The sequence below is a fragment of the Rhineura floridana genome, chromosome 2 (assembly GCF_030035675.1).
Source record: "Rhineura floridana isolate rRhiFlo1 chromosome 2, rRhiFlo1.hap2, whole genome shotgun sequence".
In the NCBI taxonomy this organism is placed as follows: Eukaryota; Metazoa; Chordata; class Lepidosauria; order Squamata; family Rhineuridae; genus Rhineura; species Rhineura floridana.
The window spans coordinates 51592018-51614144 of NC_084481.1; the positions used below are offsets into that span (position 1 = coordinate 51592018).

General features: G+C 40.9%; 1 protein-coding gene across 5 annotated transcripts in view; it reads left to right on the top strand.

Moving 5' to 3' along the window:
- The window catches only part of KCNH7 (potassium voltage-gated channel subfamily H member 7), a 466148-nt gene that overhangs the window by 394642 nt on the left and 49379 nt on the right, over positions 1 to 22127 (top strand). For all 5 annotated transcript variants that reach the window (XM_061608627.1, XM_061608623.1, XM_061608624.1 and 2 more), the window contains 2 exons: positions 5108 to 5307; positions 20494 to 20746. In XM_061608627.1, coding sequence (XP_061464611.1) covers positions 5108 to 5307; positions 20494 to 20746 — 453 coding nt within the window. The remainder of the gene's footprint in view (positions 1 to 5107; positions 5308 to 20493; positions 20747 to 22127) is intronic.

Here is a 22127-nt window from a genome sequence, read left to right on the forward strand (position 1 = left end):
AAGGCATCCCTAGCCACTACAATCCCCGTCATCTCTCAGTGCTGGCCATGTTGGCTAGGATTGATGAGAGATGAAATCCAAAACATCTGGGAGGAGACAAAGTTAGGGAAGGCTAGCCCTTAGATAAGGCTCCTATGTCTTTAATTCCTGGATAGAAGTTGGAATATCTACAGGTGCATTTTACCATGCAGGAGCCAGGTGCGAAAGATTTGCCCACCAGATGAAAAGCCTTCTTCTACACTAGTATTAAAGGGTCAGGAGCCTTATGTTCCTTTGCATCTAGTTGTTCTCTCTTTCATAGACTCTCAAAAACAGCCCTTGCTCTGGCTTCACCTCTTTCTTCATTGGCTTCTCCACCCCTGCAGGGCAATTCATCTGCCAAGCTTTCATTATGTTATATTTGATACTGTGATATATTGGACTATGTTTTTGTCATTTTCTACAGTAAATTCTGAAGTGATTTCAGTAGTTACATGTATGATAAGGCCTATCTTGTAATCACATCCCTATGCACACTTACAAGGAAGCAGGTTCCATGGAAATCTGTGGCCTTTTGGAGTAAACAGGCTTAGAATTGGCCTGTCCATATGTAACCGAGTGAAGAATAAATAATGCTTGTTATTTAAAGGAACTTTCATGTTCATCCTAACCATTCACACTGGTGTGTATGCTTACAATAGTATACCGTGTTGTTTGTGTTGTGCTGGTTGTTCTCTACAGAGAGCAGTGTCATTTTAGGAACCATGTGTCTTCTTTTTTTAAAGAAAGAGCTTATTTTTAAAAAATTAGAAAGGATTCATTTTAGGAATCAGTAATCAAGGTAGAGCATTAAAATTCTTATTGAAGTTCTGTGGCTTCAATGCAACATTAAAGGATGCTTTATCACAGTGCCTAATCCACCCTACCCCCGCCTTGAAAATAAAAGAACTCTCTGTTCTCTTTGTGTCTAAAAAGGAAAAAAAAATAGAATCAAAATGACAATTATAAAATACAGCATCTGTTTCTCATTTAGATTTTTTTTAGTTAAACAAAAAAGTACATTGAATTAGCATAAACAATTTTGACCAGAAATTAAATCTGCTAAATTGTATTCAGGACTGATATTATAAAGGACACCACATAATCCCAGTTAGGCCTAAATCAGCTTGACATATAAGGCAATCAAACTGAAATTGCTGGACCTAAGCCAGTAAGTGGCATTGAAATGAGTCAAATGCTTCAGCCTGAAAATTTACAGCATCAGGAAGTGAGGAAGGTCACTTCAGACACCCCAGCATAACATGGCGGAATGTTGTGCTGCTTGGTCTAAAATTGCCACCATTTTTAATCACCTTCCTTCTGGGCTTTTAATAGCACCCTGACACGATGATGTGTTAACAAATGAAAACAAGTGGAGAGAAGTGGCAGAAAAAGAATTGCCTGCTTAATTTCCATCACTCAAGGTGCTATCAAAAGCAAAGGAAGCAGAACAAGTAAGTAAAAGGGGGACACTCCTCTAAGCGACATGATCCTTGGTAGTGTGACATCATGCCATCTCCCTGGAAGGGCATGACTCACATTACCAGCAGATACTCATCCTTAGGGCGCCCAGTTTAAAACCAATAATGCTTAGCTGGTTTGTGTATTACAGATAAATGTACATTATGCTATTCAGGATGAAATTGTGATTTAATGGCTTTTCAATGCTTCTTAAAGCATCATGTCATATTAAGTACACCGAGCTTGTATCCAAAGTAATTGTAAATATGCCTACAGTAGATTACAATATACATTGTTGGGCGATAACAGCACTTAATCCCCTGTCTATGTAATTGAGACATTGCTACAGCCATTTTATTCCATTTTTCCAAAAGTCCCCATTATATTCCTCGCTCTCTGTCAACATTTGAATGATATACACAGTTGATGCTAAGTGAAGCACTTTCAAGTGTGACTAAAGGCATACTGAGTGTGCTCCCAGATGAGAGTTTATTGTGGAATTGGTGCTGTACCTGCACAGAAGTTTGTAACATCCACATGACATCTTTGTCCTCAAAATGTCAGCCCATACTTGGGTCACATCCATGCCATACCTTTGGCTCACATTTAATGCACATTTAAAGCACATGGCTTCCCTCAAAGAATCCTGGAAACTGTAATTTACCTTTCACAGATCTACAGTTCCTAACACCCTTAACAAACTACCATTCCGAGGTTTCCTTCGGGGAAACCATGTGCTGTAAATGTGTGTTAAATGTGCTTTACAGATATGGTGTCGATGTTTTTATACATTTAATCTGGATTCCCCTTTACTGAGGAAAATCCAGTAAGTAAAAACAACCAATTATACATCTGCAGTCACTGCTAGTGTGGAAGCTCGTTAGCACTTTTTTAAAAAATTGGCAGTTTGTCACATGTGTGGCCTTTAATGCAGTGGTGGAGAACCTATGGCGCTCCAAATACTGTTGGACTACTACTCCCACCATTCCTGATCACTGGCCTCGCTAGCTGGGATTGATGGGAGTTGGGAGTCTAACAACCTTTGGTGGGCCACAGGTTGCCCATCCCTGCTTTAACACCACACCCTTACTTCTATTTGCTGCTCACCTAAGCACAACCTAGCCATTTTGGGTGGTATTCATTGGTACCCCTATTCAGAGTTAGGGATGGGGAAGAAATTTGATTCGGTTCACATTTCAAGCTAAATCTATCAAATTCGCACTTTCCAAACAACATGAGGACCAAAACACAGCCATCCTTCAAAATTCACACTTGTTTGAATTTTGCAATGCAGTTCACCAACAAAACATGTTTACAAGAATGCATATGTTAGGGGAAAATGTGCACAAAATGAATATATGACTGAAAATAACATACAAACTGCTTGCAAAAATGTGCACATTAGTCACTGCTTACAAAAATGTGTTTATTAGGAGAAATTTGCACTAAATGCTGGAGAATTTTGAAGATGATTTTTTTTTCAAATTGCTGCAGAAATGAGAACTGAATTTAAGATTGGAAAAATGAGAAACTGAGAGAACCAAAACTGACATCTTTCTATCCATACTCACCCATTGAATGATTAACTTGGGTTCATTCATTTCAATGGGTCTACTTTGAATATGACTTAGCAGAATACAATTGCTGCATGCTGAGGGCATGTTTGGATTTCAACAAGCCAGTAAAGAGGAGCTGTTATCTCAGGATCTTCACACAGTACATGTGGGGCATTACCTCGGAGACTTGAATCACAGTACATATATTAGACTTTAAAAAAAAAATACAGACATGTTGTACAACATCTCTCTATCACTCTTGTTCAAGTCTTAGTCAGTTGAATATCACTCTTGCGCAAGGCCCCTGCATTTAAAAATTAAAACAAACCAACCAAATGGATATGGCCCCTCCCAAAAGCACAAGCCTTGATTTCATGGTAAGTGGTATTCAGAGGGGGTTTACCATTGCCTCCCTCTGAGGCTAGTCCTCCCCAGCTGGCTAGGGCCTGCTCAGCTTGCCACAGCTGCACAAGCCAGCCCCTTCCTTGTCCGCAACTGCCAGCTGGGGGGCAACTGGGCTCCTTGGGACTATGCAGCTTGCCCACGGCTGCACAGGTGGCAGGGCACGTAACCCCTGAGCCACTCACTGTGGGGGTGATCTTTAGCTGGCCCTTGACACCCAGGAGACACATGAACTCACAGACTCTGGACTCTCAGCCATGCTCTCCTCCCCACTGTGCTATACCAGCTGTCCAGCAGGACCAACACTGGACGCAATATATCTTTCCCCAATAATCTTTGGGCAAGTCAGCAAATACATAAGCAATTCCATCTGCACAACCCTTTTGCACTCTGCACATCTTAAGTAAAAAATTAGAAAGGGACCGCAACTGACAGACAATGTAGCAGGTCATAACTGTCCCACTTGCCTCAAGTAGAATGCTGCCAATAACTTCAAAGAACTCTGGACCCTGTCATGACTACACATTTCTTTAGGGTTTATTTATTTATTTATTATTTATTTATTTAAGCCATTTCTATACCGCTTAATATATATAAATATCTCTAAGCGGTGTACAGAAGATTAAAAAAAACAGCAAATTACACTTCTCCACTTCTCCTGGCTCTCACCCAGGACTCTCAACATCACTCTCACCCTGGCTCTCAACTTCTCTCAACCTCCTGGCTCTCACCCAGGACTCCACCCATCCACCCTGGCTCTCACCCAGGGTCCAACACACACAAATCGCCCCCAAAGTCTCACAAGCTTCCCAGGGGATCCCAAAAATGGCAAACAGAAGGATGCGGGGGGCAACTGGAGGCCCAGGCCGCCCCTGTGCTGGAAGGCCCCATTGACAAGGATGCCATTCTTCCCGAGGCAACATAGGTAGAAGTGCGGGGCGCGGAAGGCGAGCTCCAGGTGGCGGCGTGAGATAAAGCTGGAGTGGCCCATGTTGAAGTCCACCAAGTCCTGTGAGGAGCCGTGGCTCATCGTTCCCAATGCCTGCCGCGTCACAAACTCCAGGTTCATGGTAGAGGAGGTATGGCTCTAGAGCCTGGCTTATGAGAGCCCCAGATGAAGACCTCCTCGGCACCCTACAATTCTTTACTCCCATAGTGGCAAATAATGAAGCTGATGGTGAGTCTTTACATACTTTGGACTTTCCCCTTGACTGGTCCTTGGACCTCAAGGGAAATATCCAAGCCTTTGAGGGTTGGAATGTTAGGCCTGGTCCCTATGTTCATTAGTCCCTACTCGATTGACCATCACAGTGTACAGGGAAACCAGTAGGTTTGTGACCCAGGTGGAAATTCATGGACGTGCCAGAGGCACAAACTGCTGCCTCTACATGGAGGGTGGACAGATGACTGGAATGATTCGCACCATTGTGGCTGTTCTTTATTTTAGTTGCTACAGTTGTACAAGTCATAGAATTCAAGATCAAAACAATAAATGATTAAAAAATTCACCAAACCGCAAAAGTTTTGATTCACTGGGGAAAGTGGGGTGGGGGGTGCGCTGAAGGTCAAGATGTTATAAAATCTAATTTGGGCTGTGCTGTCATGTTTTTTTGTGTATGAGCCATATGCAATGATATTATCTAACCATTTCTTTCTGTGTTCTTACCCAGCATTAATGTATGCAAGCATTTTTGGAAATGTATCCGCAATAATCCAAAGACTGTATTCAGGGACTGCACGGTATCACATGCAGATGCTGCGTGTAAAAGAGTTTATACGCTTTCATCAAATTCCCAACCCTTTGAGGCAGCGGCTTGAAGAATATTTTCAGCATGCATGGACATACACCAATGGCATTGACATGAACATGGTATGTAAATCTGATTTTGGCGACTGCAAATATACATCCATAAAAAGAAGAATAAGTCTCTCGACGTTGAATGGCCCTGGGGACCCATATTTAGTACATATTTGGGGGGTTTTGGGGGGTGCCCCAGAGATAGTTTCTGGTTTCACATTCATGCCATTATACATTTCTGTATAATGTTGTATCATGTTAACAGCCATTAATTAATCAACATAAGGTGGTACAGTTTCATAAAGCAACCATTTCCACTCTTTTGGGCAAGTATAATGGTTTGGCAGAATTTGGATTTGGCTGTGGTTGTTACCCCGTAGCATTTCTAGATCCCTCATGCTTTAGATCATATGAGCAATAACACTATGACATTAAGCAGTTCTACATAAGATATGAACTACAGCATCGTTGCTGAAAGAAAGAGAGTGTCATAGTGTTACATATATTAAGTGCCTAATATATTTAAGTGGATGATGGAAAGGACTATTTCTGCATCAAGTTGCCCTAACTGACGGGATGCTTAAAGTTCAAAGGACACTTTGTTCACAGTTGCATGTTTATATCCCTCTTGTTGGTGTCTTATAGAAAAGCAGACTCAAAGACAGCAATTAAAAGCATAAGTGCTATGCCAAGATGACCCTTTTCTGCTGTTTGTTCACTCAAAATCACACACACCAGTTGCTTTCCCACTTGCAGTGGGAAAGACACATTATTTTTCCCTGACAGGGAGAAAAGCAGCTGGTATGCATATGTGTGCACATGTGTGTGTACATGTGCAATTTTGAGAGAGCAAACTTCAGGAAGAAAAGGGGGTAATGCATTAACAGAATTGAATTGGCATCAACAAATCAAAGCTTTGTAAAGGAGAATTTCCAGTTCCTGGCGAAAGCTTGCAAAGTCTACGACTCACAGACTTCTTTGAATGTTAGTATGAGAGCAAAAAACACTCCACAAGCTGGTTTCAGCAAGGAAACGACAACCTTGTGCCAACAATTCCCTTCCTTTTGTTCATAAGCTGTTACTAGAAGAATGTGCATCTATAGGTAAAGATAACAAGAAACATATAAGCTGAAAAACTGAGGCTGTGTACAGATGATCATCTCACTGAAGCACATGGAGCTATTCCCCTGTGATAGCTATTACGGCACTAACCCTGATCCAATATCAGTGCTTTGAGAACTGTACAAATGCTACAAAGGGAAGGTGGGAGCCTTATTGTTTGCTAAGTTTTCCTAATTCATAACTGCAGTTGTTCCCCCTGGTGTCATGGAATGCAAAAGGTATGAAATTTAGAGCAGAGCAAGCAGATTCTGATGCCAGCTAAGCACTAGTTGCCTGAACAGAAAACAAAAAAGTGCAACATTTCCTTCCCTATTCAAGTATTTCTCTGAACGAACAAAGACTTAACATGGGGAGGGCTACATATACAAGCCCTTCCCCCAGTGTCCTCACATGTGTGGAATCCTCTTCAGACCTTCATGTATTCAGTGCAAAGGTCTGGAGGAGGCTCCTGTGCACATTCAAGATCCTGAGCGATCAGGCCTGATAACATTCACCCCACCTCTGTCCCCGTTTTAAGCTCTGAGATGTTCAGGCAAACCCTTGAACTGGGCTTTCATTTCACATCTAAGGGGAATACACTTTTTTTCTTTTTAAAGGTGCATCTATAACAAATGCTATAACTCCAAAAGTGCACTAGACCTGTGGAAGAAGAAGAAAGGGTGTTGCTTGTCCTGGACATTGGTCAGTTTAATATTAGCAAAGTGAGCAGACAGGCCGGTCAATTTCAAGTTAGCAAAGCAAAGAGGCAGGCTGGTCAGTTTCAAGTTAACAAAGCAAAGAGGGAGACTGGTCAGGTTCACATTAGCAAAGCAAACTTCCATCCATCCAGTGTTGGGAAAAGCAAGGGAAACTCACAGCATTGAGGATAGGTCTGCAAAGATAGTAAATCTGAGGACTATCAGGAAGTCCAATGCAAAGTTGGATTTTAGCTAAATTCTTGCTCATCCCTGGGTGGGGCATGTTGTGTGCCACGGCCAATGGCATTTCCACTGTACTGTATCTTTCAAAAACTATCATCTGTGCACAGCCTGCATGTCTGCCCACAATTACCATCCAGAGAAATACACTTTCTTTGAAGTGAGATGGTCAAAAGCCTAAACTAGCTGAAGTCAATAAGAAATGTGCTTCAGGTAGATGTGCAAATCCCTTGTGTTAATTGCACTTCTTCCTTTTGATACCTTTCTTTCCACATCTGGTTTAATGCTATAGTACTAATTCATTCAATTTAAGTCTGAGTCTCAAAGACTGCTTTTCCACTGGATGAATTTGTACTATAGCATTAAACCAGAAGTGGAAAGAAAGATACCAAAAAGGAAGAGGTAACAATTAGCACAAGGGACTTGCACTGCAGTCCCTCTTTTGAATTGTGCCACCAGCACTGAATCTGTTAAACATCAGTAGGTTTGTTGAAACAGGAATCAGCAGATTTGAAACTCAGAAAGCCTTCTGTCTAGAAACACCTTAATTCAGTACAATTTTCATGGGGACTCATACAATTAAGGGAAGAACTCAGCTTCTAAAGCAGATCTTTATCTGGGTCAACCCTGTGAGCCAACTTTGACAGGTGGGCAGGGTAACCCACCTGTTGACCACATGACATAATCATGACATCACAAGACTGACAGATGGGTTTTTCTGCCTGCCTGTCAAAATCCTTTTGCTTTTGTCAGTCTCTCTGTGCTCCTCCTTTCCGTTCCCAATGTTGAAGATGGAAAGGAGCCATGTGAGATGAATTCAAAGAGCAGCGCTGGGAGAGAAAAGTGGTTTCCATTGAATGGAAATCACTTCCCCCTCCTTGAGTAAAGTGCACTTCTACCACCCATCAGTTGTTGGGCAGTTGGGAGAGCACCTTGCTCCAGCAAAGGAACAATCAGGAGCCCACTTTTAAGTTTCCCATTGTTCCTTTGAAGCCACACCCCACACCTGATGTCATGTATGATATCAGGTGTAGAGTAAGTGGACGTGGCTTCCCCAAAACAGCCTTGTGGGCCAAATGGAGAGGCTTGGCAGGTCAAATCCCCCACTCCTGTTCTAAAGGATACATTTCCCGTATGGTTGCTCTAGGTTCTTTCCTTGAGCTGTAGTTTGCATGACCCAATTGAAGCATCCCAACTTGAGTGAATATCAGAGCTCTTAGAATGCTGTTGGATAAAGTCCTTAAGATGCAGTTTTAGTTGGTACAACCGTGTCTAGGTGCTTCTGAAGACATTACATCACAGAAAAGCATGATCATTATTCATGAACAGCATAATATTACAATCTACTCAGAAGTAAGTCCCACTGAGTTCAGTAGGGCTTATTCCCAGGTAAATGGATATAGGTTTGTAGCCAAATAAATGTGACACCTAGCTGGAGATGTGTATTATTCTAAATAGTATGTCTAATAACAACTGGAATGTTGTTCAGCTAAGCAGGGTATGACTTAAGACTTGATATGCTGGAAAGCAGTCTTGAATGTGTAGCTATCTCATATTTATGGATTTGTAGTATGAGATATCAGATAGACATCTCAACATGCAATTCTGTGAATATGAGATAACATTAAGTATTTGCTTTAAATCCAATATGCAACAAAAATGCAGTTTGGTGGCTTATTTTGTAATACTCTGTTTCTTATACGCTCATGAAATTAAATCAATTTAGTTATAGGACAATAACTAAATGAATGATTTCAATATACTACAAATATTGTAGTATATGTATCATATATATGCCATAAGTGCAAGAGTGCAAGGTTGATGTACCAACTGTCTTTTGTATACTGTACTTATGAAAGATTTATCTCTTTCTTGTCTGCTTCATACCTTAATACACGGAATAACACCACCCACTGGTAAGAGCAGGAGGTATTTATATCCAATTTAATTCCAGTGTAAAAAAAGACTATCCATGTTAACTGTTGAGTTTCAAACTTGTTTTTAATGCTTTCTGTTTTAAGCTGTAACTTTTTTCTGCATGACAATGTGATGGATACGAAAGAAAAAATAATATTGGCAAAATCAGACGTGGGGCAAAACAAAAGCAAAAACAGCACTGAAAACTTTTCTGAAGGTGCCACATTTATTATCCATGCATTTATTATCCATTTATTGACCCCACAACTCTGAACACTCTTCTCTCTGCCCAAAAAAGGTCCTGTGCATATGGTTAGCTGTTCTGTAAAAATGTCACATTTGGATGAAGCTGTCATGCCCATCGCTCTATGCTTTCTTTTGTGTTGGTGCTTTTTCGTTCACACCTCATGCATGCTATGGGCAAAGACCGATGGTTTCCCCCATTTAGACTCAGAACCATGTGCAGATGTCACAGACTCACACATGCTTTGAACTGCTTGATCTTGCATGATGGTTAACTGGGAGGGACCCCCATTCTCATCTGACTTACATGCAGAACTCTTGCTGACAGGAGTGGGATTTGGCGGAAGAGTGAACATTCAAAGGCAGACAACTTGAACATTGTTAGGTGTCTTTTGCAAGTTTCGTTTCTGCAAACTGAATAAAGTCAAGTCCAAAGCAATAACAATTCCCACTGTGAAAAACAGATGCATGCATTATTTAATTATATTCCTAATTAATATTGTGAAGGGTTGTTGTTGGTTTTTTTTTTAATAAGCTATGCTTTCAAAACTATGAGTATTAATACATAGGAAAGAAAACAAGTGTTTTTTCACATAGGAAATGAGATGCTTAGATAAGTATAGCTGCTTTCATGAAAACAAATCCTTGTGGTCCTTATATTGGAAGGGTGAACGTAACATCCCTTCATGTCCTATTTTAAAAGTCTAATACATAAAAGAAATTTTGTCATTCTTGAACTGAGATATAATCAGAGTGTAATTAATTTGTTTATTTCTTTCTCTCCACCTCTCCATTTCTTTTGTCATACTTTTCAACAATGCCACTGCTAACATAATTATATGTGACAATTGGATATACAGGGTTTGGGATTTATTTTAATTGGGATCCAAATCCTGACATACAATGAACTTAATTTCAATATTGCTCATACTGCATGTACTAGCAGAAATGAAGTTGTGAAAATATTGCTTCTTATACAGTAGCATAGCGGCAAATTCAGAAGTGCAGGGTCCCTTCATGATTATCACAGCCACACACCCCTTTTTTCTTTTCTTTTTTTGCTGCTGAGTTGAGAATGAGATCCTTGTTAATGCCTTCTCCCACAACAACAGAAGTCCCTAGGAGCCAATAAGCACAAGGGGGGTGTTAGCTACTTAATAGAGTTGTCTCACTGGCTGACTCACCTCCTTTCACTCCCATTGGCTCCAGTCAGCAGGAAAGGACAAGGAAGCATATTAGAAGACTCTTCTCAGTGACTAACACATTCTCCTTTCATGCCAATTGGCTCATAAGATGCTGGAGACATACAGACTCTGCTAGGACCTTGCTCCCAAAAAAGTAAAGGGTCTAAGACCCCCCAAGTCCCTGGAGGACTACCCCTTGTTCTTATGAACAGGGCTGCAAAAATCGAGATGCTCGGGAGCCACTAGCATGTAAAATCATGAGCCTATCAGTTGGCATCTTGATTGCTGAAGAGGGCAGGAAGCAGGTATCTGTTCCCCTTGTGTGGGCTGTTTGTAGGAATTGGCCATAGCCTCCTCTCCTTGCTTATATGCTTACCCATCTCAGTTGACTGCTACCACTTCATCTGAAGCAGAGGTGTGAGGCAAACCAGCAGCGAAGGCAACACCGGCACCCATCCCTGCCCCTCAGTCAATGGACTGATTCTTACAATCAGCAATCAGCCTCTTACTTGAAATATAGTTTCTTTTGTTGTGTAAATTCAGTGAATGTGCTTGATTCCTCTCAAAACAGCCACAGAGACATAACATTGTTTAATCAGGCAATCACTGTAATCAGGAACTCAGTACAATCAGAAGCGTGATGTGTACACAGTGGAAGCCTATACGTGTACAGCAGGCTGCTGGTCTTTGCATCTCCCCCTCCCCCTGACCCTAGTGCACAGTCAACAAATGGTGTAAGAGGGAATGCATACAAGGGCTTAAGAGTATTTATTTATTTATACTTTTTGCCTGCCCTTCACCAAATGGTTCCAGGGTTGGTTACCAAAAAATAACAACATACACACACAGTTAAAACAGGTACAAATTATATTATTAAACTCATAAATAAAATCATAAAACTAACTAAGAACAAAATAGCAGAACAGGACAGCAAATTATCTCTCTAAGCACATGTGAAAGAAAATCTTATGTGTGAGAGGCTGCATTTAGACATGGGGCTGATTGCGTTAGTTTAACAGATTAAAATGGTCGTGCTTCTGTTCTGATTTCTAAAATTCCTTTCATACTGCAGTACCTGTTGTGCTAAGAAACAGTAGATTTTTGAGCCGAAGTACTGGCATTTTGCGCAACTGTCTTTCACAAGGCGGCAGTGTCCCTCACCCATAATACACATGCCCACTGCAGTTCCTCACTGTGGAGGAGGTCTAAGATTGCATCCCATCGCCGTGCAACCCCTCTCCCTTTAGCATCTGACTTTTTTTTTTTTAGTTGTATAGACACAGGGGTGCGTGTGGGAAATGCTGTTGCTACCCATGCCTATGCCAGAATACTGGCACAACTTTCGTCAGGCAAACAAAATGTGCACCTAAAGGGAACACACTGCATGCTGGGATACCTGTCACATGAGTTCCTGCAGCTAGCGAAAAACTCCTTCAATTTTTCGGGGTCCCAAGCTTGCAAACAAATCATTTCTGGTATTATTTATCACTAAAATTAGCACTAAACTTGCCCTATATTCCACTAGAATTCCAGAACTAGCTTGTACATCGTGTGAAAGATTAAATATAATGCACACATTTCCAGGTAAGAAATCATCAAAGTAACAGAATAAAGTGCAATGTGAAAGCAGCCAGAGAGAGAGAAAGGGAGAGAAAGAAAACGATATACATATGTGTATGCATACATGCAGAATTCAGTCATGTTTGTGAATTTTGAACATTCATTCCATGTAGTGATGAGATGACCATAGCAGTAGACACGAGCAAATATCTCGGAATCTGCAAATTCTTAAAGGACGTTACTCATTATTTTTTGATGTCAACTCCAAAACCCCTGTTGGATTTAGTAATGTGGAACCACATCACATGTATCTACATGTTCTTAAGTGCTTGTGTCTCCTTAGAATACTGGTGAACATATATATGGATTGACTTGTAAGGTTATAGATGCCAGGTAAAAATGGATCAGAATAGGCAGCCTCCCAAGCCCTGCTGTTGTTATTTGTTTTACTGAAGGTATAGAATAAACCCAAGCTGAAAATGACTAGCTGTTTGACTTTGATTGTTTCACAGTCGCAGTGGTCATGGGCAGCAGAGATGATGAGGCGTAAATAAATCAAAACCAGCAACTTCAGTTGTACAACTGAAGACAACCATAGGAATTCAATGCAGATACTGGTTAAGTGGCGCAGTGTGCTCTTTGCATCCCACCTCTAAGAGGGGGCAGGCAACTAAGTCCTCCAGCAGCAGCAGTTTCTGGACATACATTAAGGGCAGACCCACATGCAATGCTTTACAGCAGGGGTGAAGAGCCATTTGCAGCTTGAGGGATGCACTTCCTCATGAGTAACCTTCTGGGAGCCACATGTCACTGATGAGCAGGACCAGAGGCAAAAAGTAGACCAAGCAACAACTATGACTCATACTTTTGTACAGTAGGCTAACCACACCACACCCATCTCGTCTCTCCATCCTCAATTCAGGCATGCAAGAGACATTCTCACCATTCAAGGGCACATTCCAGCAGGCACAAAAGCAGTCAAGGAGGGTGCAGGGGAGACAGGTGAAGGGATGTAGCCTGAGGGGAGTCCCAAGAGTTCGGTATATAGTCCTGGAGGGCTGCATTCAGCCCCCATGCCTGAATTAGAGTATTTAGCCTCAAAGATATGAAGACCTAAATAACAGCCATCAGGTTGATTTTGAATAGAAAGCATTGCAATCATCTTACAAGATGGATCTTGTAAAAAGCACACCTGTCTCAACCAGGGGTTTTTTGGTGGAGATGAGGAGGAGGGAAATGCAGGCTTTATTATTATTATTATTATTATTAATTATCATCATCATCTTTATTTATACCCCGCCCTTTTTCCAAACTGGAACTCAAGGCGGCTTCCAGATAAAAATAAGTACATATCATTAAGAACCTATAAAAATATAAAACATATAAACATATAAAATCAGCATTAAAACAGGATTAAACTATTAAGACGTTAAAACCTATTACTCTTAAAATACTGCAACCCAGTTTAGGAGCATACAAGTAAAACAATAACATACAGCATCCTCTTCAGTCCCTACCCTTAAAACCTTCAGTTCCAAAGGCGTGCTGGAAGAAAAAAGGCTTGGAGGATAGTTGACTGGAGAGAGGCCCTGTTAACTCTCTTAATAGGATTTAATCCTTTAACTTGTTATCCAGTACTAGCCTTCAGAATGAGAGTGTTCTAAGGAAAGAAAGAAGTTGCATTGTTCTACACTCATTATGGATACACTAAATAATTTCCTAAAACACCTACATAACCTAGAAATTGAAGATATTTTAGAATGGATCTGAAAACACGTATTCCTGAACCATATTTTTTGGAAGTGATTTCAATGATGCCTGAGGCGTTGTTAAAAAAAATGTTTCACCCACGGCAGTATAAAATACTCAACCATTCTTAATGACTAAGCATATCTAACATTAGCTAGTTTTGGCAGGGGGAAGGTGGAGACAGGCTGCTGTTAGCCTAGTTAAAATAAGCTTGTTCTCAGTATTACTATCTGAAAACTTTGTGAAAACTTATTCCATATAATAAAATGCTTTTGATCTGTGACCACATCCTCAAATATAACTTATGAAGCCCTGTTCCCCTTTAGCATGTTTCTGTTAACCAACTGATTGTGCCTATATCATCCATATATGTAATGAGGGGAGTAAAAAATGTTTTGTGTTCTTAATTAATCTTAAGAAGTATGATCCTGCTCCTGGATCAAAGCAGTGTATTTGGAGGCAGAGTATCCTAAGGAAGCTTTCCCCACCTGGTGTTCACCAGATATTTTGGACTTCAACTCCCATAATCCCTGACCATTCGCCATTTATTTTTATTTATTTATTTATTAAACTTATATACCGCCCCATAGCCAAAGCTCTCTGGGCGGTTCACAAGACCAACATCAAAATACAATAAACACATATTAACAATTTAAAACACATTAAAAGTTTTTTAAAAATTTTTAAAAAGGTAAAACAGTTCCAACACATACGAAAACATATTAAAATGCCTGGGCGAAGAGGAAAGTTTTAACCTGGTGCCGGAAAGATAGCAGTGATGGTGCCAGGTGTATCTCCTCAGGGAGATTGTTCCACAAATCGGGGGCCACCACTGAAAAAGCCCTTTTTCTTGTTGCCACCCTCCAAGCTTCCCTATGAGTAGGCACTCAGAGGAGGGACTTCGATGTTGAGCGTAGTGTACGGGTAGGTTCATATTGGGGGAGGCGTTCCATCAGGTATTGTGGTCCTGTGCCGTGTAAGGCTTTGTAGGTTAGAACCAGCACTTTGAACCAGGCCCGGAAACATATAGGCAGCCAATGCAAGCGGACCAGAACCGGTGTTATATGTTCGGACCATCTGGTCCCCGTTAACAATCTGGCCGCTGCATTCTGCACAAGCTGCAGTTTCCGAACCGTCTTCAAAGGCAGCCCCACGTAGAGCGCATTGCAGTAATCTAATTTAGAGGTTACCAGGGCATGAACTAGTGAAGCGAGGTTCTCTCTGTCCAGATAGGGGACTGATGGGAGTTGTAGCCCAAAGCATTTGAAGGACCCCAGGTTGGGGAAGACTGCCCTAAGGCTATGAGGCTCACCAAAGCTCAAACCAAATACTTGTAAGCTGAAGAGAGAACTGCTGCACTTTGACCATCTCAGATTCAGTTGTCACAGGATCCAGAGGCCCTGAGAATATCATTTCAGCCTCTTCCTTCCTCTTCTCCTCCCAGCCTCTCAGCTAAGACAGGAACTCAAGCAGGGGCTTTGCTGTCCCTTCCAACAAGACCTTTTTATGATTGCTGCAACTTCCCATTGCTGCACCACAACCTAGTCCACAGTGGTATTAGAAGTGCGTATTTCTTTAACCCTGAAGAAAATATAATTACAAGAAAACCCCATTTGTATTTAATAAATTAATTCCTTTCATTTTTTCATTACAGATTAGTTTTTTGTTTGTTTGTTTTTTGCTTCAATCTACAGGGAAAGAAAGGCTGCAATTCAAAAAGCGGCTGGTTGGGGACGGGGAGTTCACAACCCAGCAAGGACCCTGTTGTTCCAAGGGTCTTTGGCGGGCAACGGACTTTCACCCTCACCAGCTGATAACAACTTTTCTTTGCTTGCATACAAATCAAAGGAGACAAAGTGCCTCCTTTCAATGTGCCTAACATTTCTAAAACATGACTTGAAAAGTGACACACAAAACAACTAAATCCAAATTAATTAAAAACGAATGAACGTTTCACTGAAGAAAGAAATTACAAAAGAAAATAAATCTGAAAAACCAAAGGCAGAAAAATGACATGCACACACACCCCAGCATGGTATGGGATTGTGCGGGTTTTGTAGCCACCACAGGATTGGCTCCTGAAAACAAATGTAGCTCCACAGCACAGTCTGACAATAGGCAACGCGTGCTCTGGACATAACACAATACAACGGAACGAAGTTATTTTACTCCTAATGGTCAGTACTCTGAATAAAGTTTGACTCATTCAGCCAAAGATGTTCATAGGCAGATAATAATTTGAAGCTCAGACAGGTTGTGTGTGGTTGTCCTCTTGAAGTCAATGGGACTACTCCAGGGTGCTCCAAAATAAGCAATTTGAGAATAATTGTGGAACTGTATGGAACTGGTATACACAGTAAGTATGTTTGCAAAGAAGGAAATTGTGCTCTTACATGATAAATATGCTTAGTAATGATATGTAAAAACTGTCTTGTATCACAAGCCTATGCATGTCTACTCATAAATAAGGCCCACTGCGTTCACTGGGATTTCCTTCCAAATAAACATGTACAGGATTGCCACCATAGAATATATACGCTTTCAGACTGCCTCACCATATAGGACTAGGCAGCACCCGGCTGTATAAATAACAATGATCCATACAAAATATTTCACAAATTTCTATCTTAAAAATATACAAAGAACCTTTGACAGACTTTTGTAAACTTTTCGCATCCATCAAAAACAAGCTGTTCAGATTTCAAGCATGTGCTTACCTCTCTTCCATAGAAATTGATAGCTGTCCTATGCACACATACTGAATCAACATGCTTAGGATTGCATTTTTAAAGGTATATAGCTGTGGATGGAGTATGCCCTTTGTCTACATAGTTAATTAAAATCTCTAAAGTCATTGTATACTTTTTAGTCTGGAGTACAAGCCTCTATTGTTTCCTTGTGTATGCAATCAATCAGGAATGTTGCTTAGCTGTGAGTACAGTCCTGATTTTATAACTATTACCATTTACAAGCCCCCACATAAACACAGGGTAGAAACAAGCTCATTGTTCTACCTTTCCAGTGTATCCCTACCACTCTCTCTTCTGAAAATGGAGGCATACAATGCTAGTTAAACCTGTCCCTTTTTACTGGTGGGAGCAACTTGAGTGCATTTGAGAGGTTTTTTAAATTCAGCTTCAAAGAGATTTCACAACCGATTGGCAAATCAACCCTTTCCCCCTCCAGATGTGGCTAATGGAGACACTTTGCTGTAGTTGACTAGTGTGTTCACAGCTCTAGTGTAGCTATGGTTGCCAGGTTCATGGCCTGAAACTGATCCTGGATCTTTAGGAGAAGAGAAAGTCAGCCAAGTGCAGGTGTTCTTGCAACTCTGTAATGGGAAAAACCTCAAGGTGGAATTCTCCCTTCCCCCTGCACAACTTTTAAAGATACAGAAGACCTCTTGGTTGCCAGGCCCGGCCTCCAAGAGGTCTTCTGTATCTTTAAAAGTTGTGCAGGGGGAAAGGAGAATTCCACCTTATGGTTTTTCCCATTACAGTGTTGCATGAACACCTACACTTGGCTGACTTTCTCTTCTCCTAAAGATACAGGATCAATCTCAGGCCCTGAACCTGGCAACCCTACCTGAAAACTAGGCGTGCATACATATACTCTTTCAAAAGTGACAAACCTCTAGCATTGCTATAGTTATTATGAACAACCACAACAAATAATCTTTTTTTTTAAAAGAATTGCTCTTGAATAAACCTAGCTGAGAATCTTCCTGGTCAAATGGCACCCCAGGTCCTTAAATTGTTCAAATTTTTGTATGAGCATCTGTTATAATAATGTTCTGTTTTTTCACAGTGCACGTTCTGTTGTTTACTTCTTAATCATAGAAAACATGTCAAAAAATTATTTAAGGTCATTTCTTGAATCATAGCTTGGCTTTGGTGAAGTGATATTTTCATGTCAAATATAACGGCCATTCATTCTGTTGGTGCTGCTCTTGCTGTTGTTAAAGTTGGAGAAATGGGGTTGATATTTTTGTAACAAAACCTTAAATGGCTGCACAGACCTTTATTGTGCTGAAGTGAAACAAAAACATTGAAAGAACTAAGCTCTGCAGATGTACTGTAATCTTTTTTTTTTTGGTACTGCATTGTTAACATGTAAAAGATTAAGGTTGTATTTGTGAATGTAACACCCATTTCTTAAGTAGTGGATAAGTAGGCTCAGCTGATAGTTAATAAAATCTAATTTGTTTTAGGCCACAATACGTACCTGGGAGTAAGCTCCATTAACCACAGCAGGATTGACTCCTGAGTAAACATGCCTAGGATTGCTTTGTAAGCCCTAAAAATGCTATTTCTGTCTTCAGATATTTTATGATTCTATGAGCTTCTCTCATTCACCATAGTATACAGGTGACATAAGGTACCAAGTACATAAGAAAGAAATACAGTGCTGAAAGGCATTCAGTAGAGTCATTCAAAGTCATTGGTAGAATGGTCACAAAAAAGGAAATGCATCACCAAAAAAGGGGATTAAAATATGATGCAAATGTGCACAAAATGTACACATGCTAATTTATATGTATTGGTGCAAATTTAGACTTACTAGGTAGTACTCAGCTAATGCATCCTGTCAGCACAAGGATTACCACTAATGCGATGGGACTTCACCTCTCTCCTTCTCCCTGTTTGTGCCCTGCATTCTTCCCAGATTTTCTCTGGAGGGTTGGGGAACCCCTAGATTACAGTCTTTCCCAACCTTTGGATCCCCAGTTGTTGCTGAACTACAACTCCCATCAGCCCCAGCCAGCATAGCCAATGGTCAGGAATTGTGGGAATTGTAGTCAAGCAACATCTGGGGACTAGGGTTGCCAGGCTCAGGGCCTGAGAATGACTAGGGTTGCAAGGCCAGGCGTCCAAGAGGTCTTCTGTATCTTTAAAAGTAGTGCAGGGGGAAGGGAGAATTTCACCTTGTGTTTTTTCCCATTACAGTGTTGCAAGAAAACCTGCACTTGGCTGGATTTTCTCTTCTCTTAAAGATACAGAATCATTCTCAGGCCCTGAGCCTGGCAACCCTACTGGGGACCCAAAGGTTAGGAAAGGCTGTCCTCGAACAGATTTACAGGACATGCAGGGGAGGAGAGGGCAGAAGTCTTGTTGCACTAGTGGTAATCCTTGAGTTGATGGAACGCTTACTTAGTGCTGTGTAGGATACAACAGCCCACTATAATTTACAATATATACTTTATAATAATTTCTATTGTATAGAAATCCACTGCATCTTACAATAGTGGGGAAGATCTGTGTGCCTGCTCAGTCAGCTATCCAAGGACTAACTGCTAATGAGCAACTTCAAGGTCCCAACTCTCTCCTGTCCTGGTCCTTTATCTTTAAATCAGACTTGGACCAGACAGCCCTTCAAATGGACACATGGTCACCCTATTGATTGAGATGTAATTGGAACCCATTTCTCTCAGACCCAGCTGCAAAATCCTGCCCACTGAACCACCCTGGCTATGCTACCAATGCCAATGCAGGCAATCCACTAGCTGGACTGTGAACAGCCTTTAATCTAATAAAATGAGTGAGATTCTTGACATAGATTAGCTGCAGGATATGGATTAAGCTGCACAGTAAGAAGACGTCCACACCATACATTTAAGCACTCTTATACCACTTTAACAATCATGGCTTCCCTAGAATCTTGGAAATTGTAGTTTGTTAAGGATGCTGGGAATTGTAATTCTGTGAAGGGTCTCCTAACCACTCTCAGCACCCTTAACAAACTGCAACTCCCACAATTCTTTGGGGGAAACCATGACTGTTAAAGTGGTATAACTCTGAATGCTTGATGTAGATATGACCGTAATCATTTTCCATACCAATTTACAAAAACAAGTACATATAGTTTTGCAACCATTACTTATTATACATGAAATACTGTTTTATAAAACAGCCTAAGAATAATGTGGCTACACTCTGGTGTGACAAACTCACAGGCAGAGCATTGCAAAACAGAGAAGTAGGAGTGCACCTATCCCTCTACCCATCAATTCTTACTAGGCACTGCTACCATCTCTGTGACAAAAGAGCAAGAGGTCCACAAATGTACATCCCATAGTGACAAGTACATATTTTAACCTGGCAAGCACATATGTGGCGAGAGCAAGCAAGAGACAGGCAAAGAGTCATCTTCAACCATGATGGGCATTTTACCATTAACTAATAAATATAAATCAGATTTGTAATCCAGATTGAAGGCATCAGTTACATACACCCGCATATACATGGGTATCTAGTTACAACTGTGTGGATTCAGTTACCCAAATGAAAAAAATAATGTAATATGCAGCTGCCACACACCAGATTATATCAGTGCCAGAATCTTCTTATCCTTGCCAATTTTTCCAATTCCTTTTCTGCTTACATGTTGACCCCATTCTGTTGCTTACTCTACACCAGTTAGTTCTCTAGTCACCCTTGGGCTAGCCAGAAGAGCTGTGACAATTCAAAAAGAAAATCTAAATGCTTCCCAACTGAACAAGAAGATATCAAACACTATAGGCCAATTTGCAGTTTGGTTGTTCTGAATTCTCTCCTTGTATTTGTCAGGTCCTAAAGGGATTTCCAGAATGTTTACAAGCTGATATCTGTCTCCACCTCAATCAAAGTTTACTTCAAAACTGCAAAGCTTTCCAGGGAGCCAGTAAAGGTTGTCTCCGGGCATTGGCTATGAAGTTCAAGACAACGCATGCGCCTCCTGGGGACACACTTGTCCATTGTGGGGATGTTCTGACCGCTCTTTACTTCCTCTCGCGAGGCTCCATTGAAATCCTCAAGAATGACATGGTGGTAGCGATCCTCGGTAAGCATTTGGAAATTTCTTGAAATCTGAGAAAGCTCAGTAACAAATCCCAATTTTGTAAATGTACCCAGTTCATAAGAAAAGATTTAACAGCCCTCAAGGGGGTTTAACGTGAGTTACCTGATTTACCATTACATCAGGCTACAGCAAAAAGAGAGATGGGACTTCAGGCCCACGTCATTGGCTTGGCTAAAAGACCACCATCATTTGGCTCCTTCTCACCTTCATTTGTCAGCAGCCGTACCATCTGGTTGAAGCAGAGGCAGAGATGAGACAAAATCACAGGGTCCACCCTATTGGCTTGGCTCCATTTGGCTCTTCCTCACCCTGAACTGTTCCATTCAAGCTGATCATTATAAGACGTTTGTAACTTGAAGAACTAATGCCTGAGTTTGGTTGCTTTCCTCCTTCCTCCACATTCCTTTTTCCTTTAGTGTGACATGTCTTTTAGATTCTGAGCCTGTGAGCAGGGACTATCTTGTTTTTGTTGATCTTATATAAGCTGCTCTGTTGGTCTTTTGTCTTTTTGTTTGAAGAGTAGGATAAAAATGCTTTAAACAAACAAGTAACCAAGCAAGTAACTTTTCAAACATGTAAAAATATAAAGAGGAGAAAATGTCTCTGAGCATGCGAAGGATATCTTTCTCTCACCCCATCATCATCATTATCATAATCATTTCGATTTATGGCCCACCCTTCATCCAAAGGTTCCTAGGTGGATTACAACAGTTTTAAAATACATCATTACAAACAAACCTATAATCTGTATATTCACAGCCCCTCACCACAAGCTGTAGAACATTTGAAGCTGATACACACAAGGAGCAGACTGACATTATGCCACTTTTTTCTGGTACATATGACATCAGATTATGGGTGTGACATCACAGATTTGAAAGCTTCCCCACCAAACAAAGCAATCCATCTCTTCCTGTACACATTACCAAAAAAGGGTTAGCCTAGAAACTCTTAGAATGCTAATTTTCTGTATGCACAAAGTCCCCCGCATGGAAAGTATGCAAAATGCACACCCCTTTCATCACTCCGAATGTTACAGTTTAGGGGGGAAATGTCATGTAACTGTCCTGGATGTATATAGATTGGTCAGACCAATGTGGCAAGGGTAGCCAACATGATGCCTTTTCCACATGTTACTGGACTCAAATTCCAATCAACCCCAGCCAGCATAGCCAATGATCAGGGATGTTGGGAGTTGTAGTCCAGCAACATTTGGAAGACACCATGCTGGCTGTGTGGTTCCTATGAAGATTTGAGTACCAGCAATGCTCTTTTGAGAAAATAACTACTGGTTCTAAATATGTTTTTGGAGAACTGTGTCCTGTTTCTTTTTCTTTTCTTTTTTTGTGAATTTATTTTAATT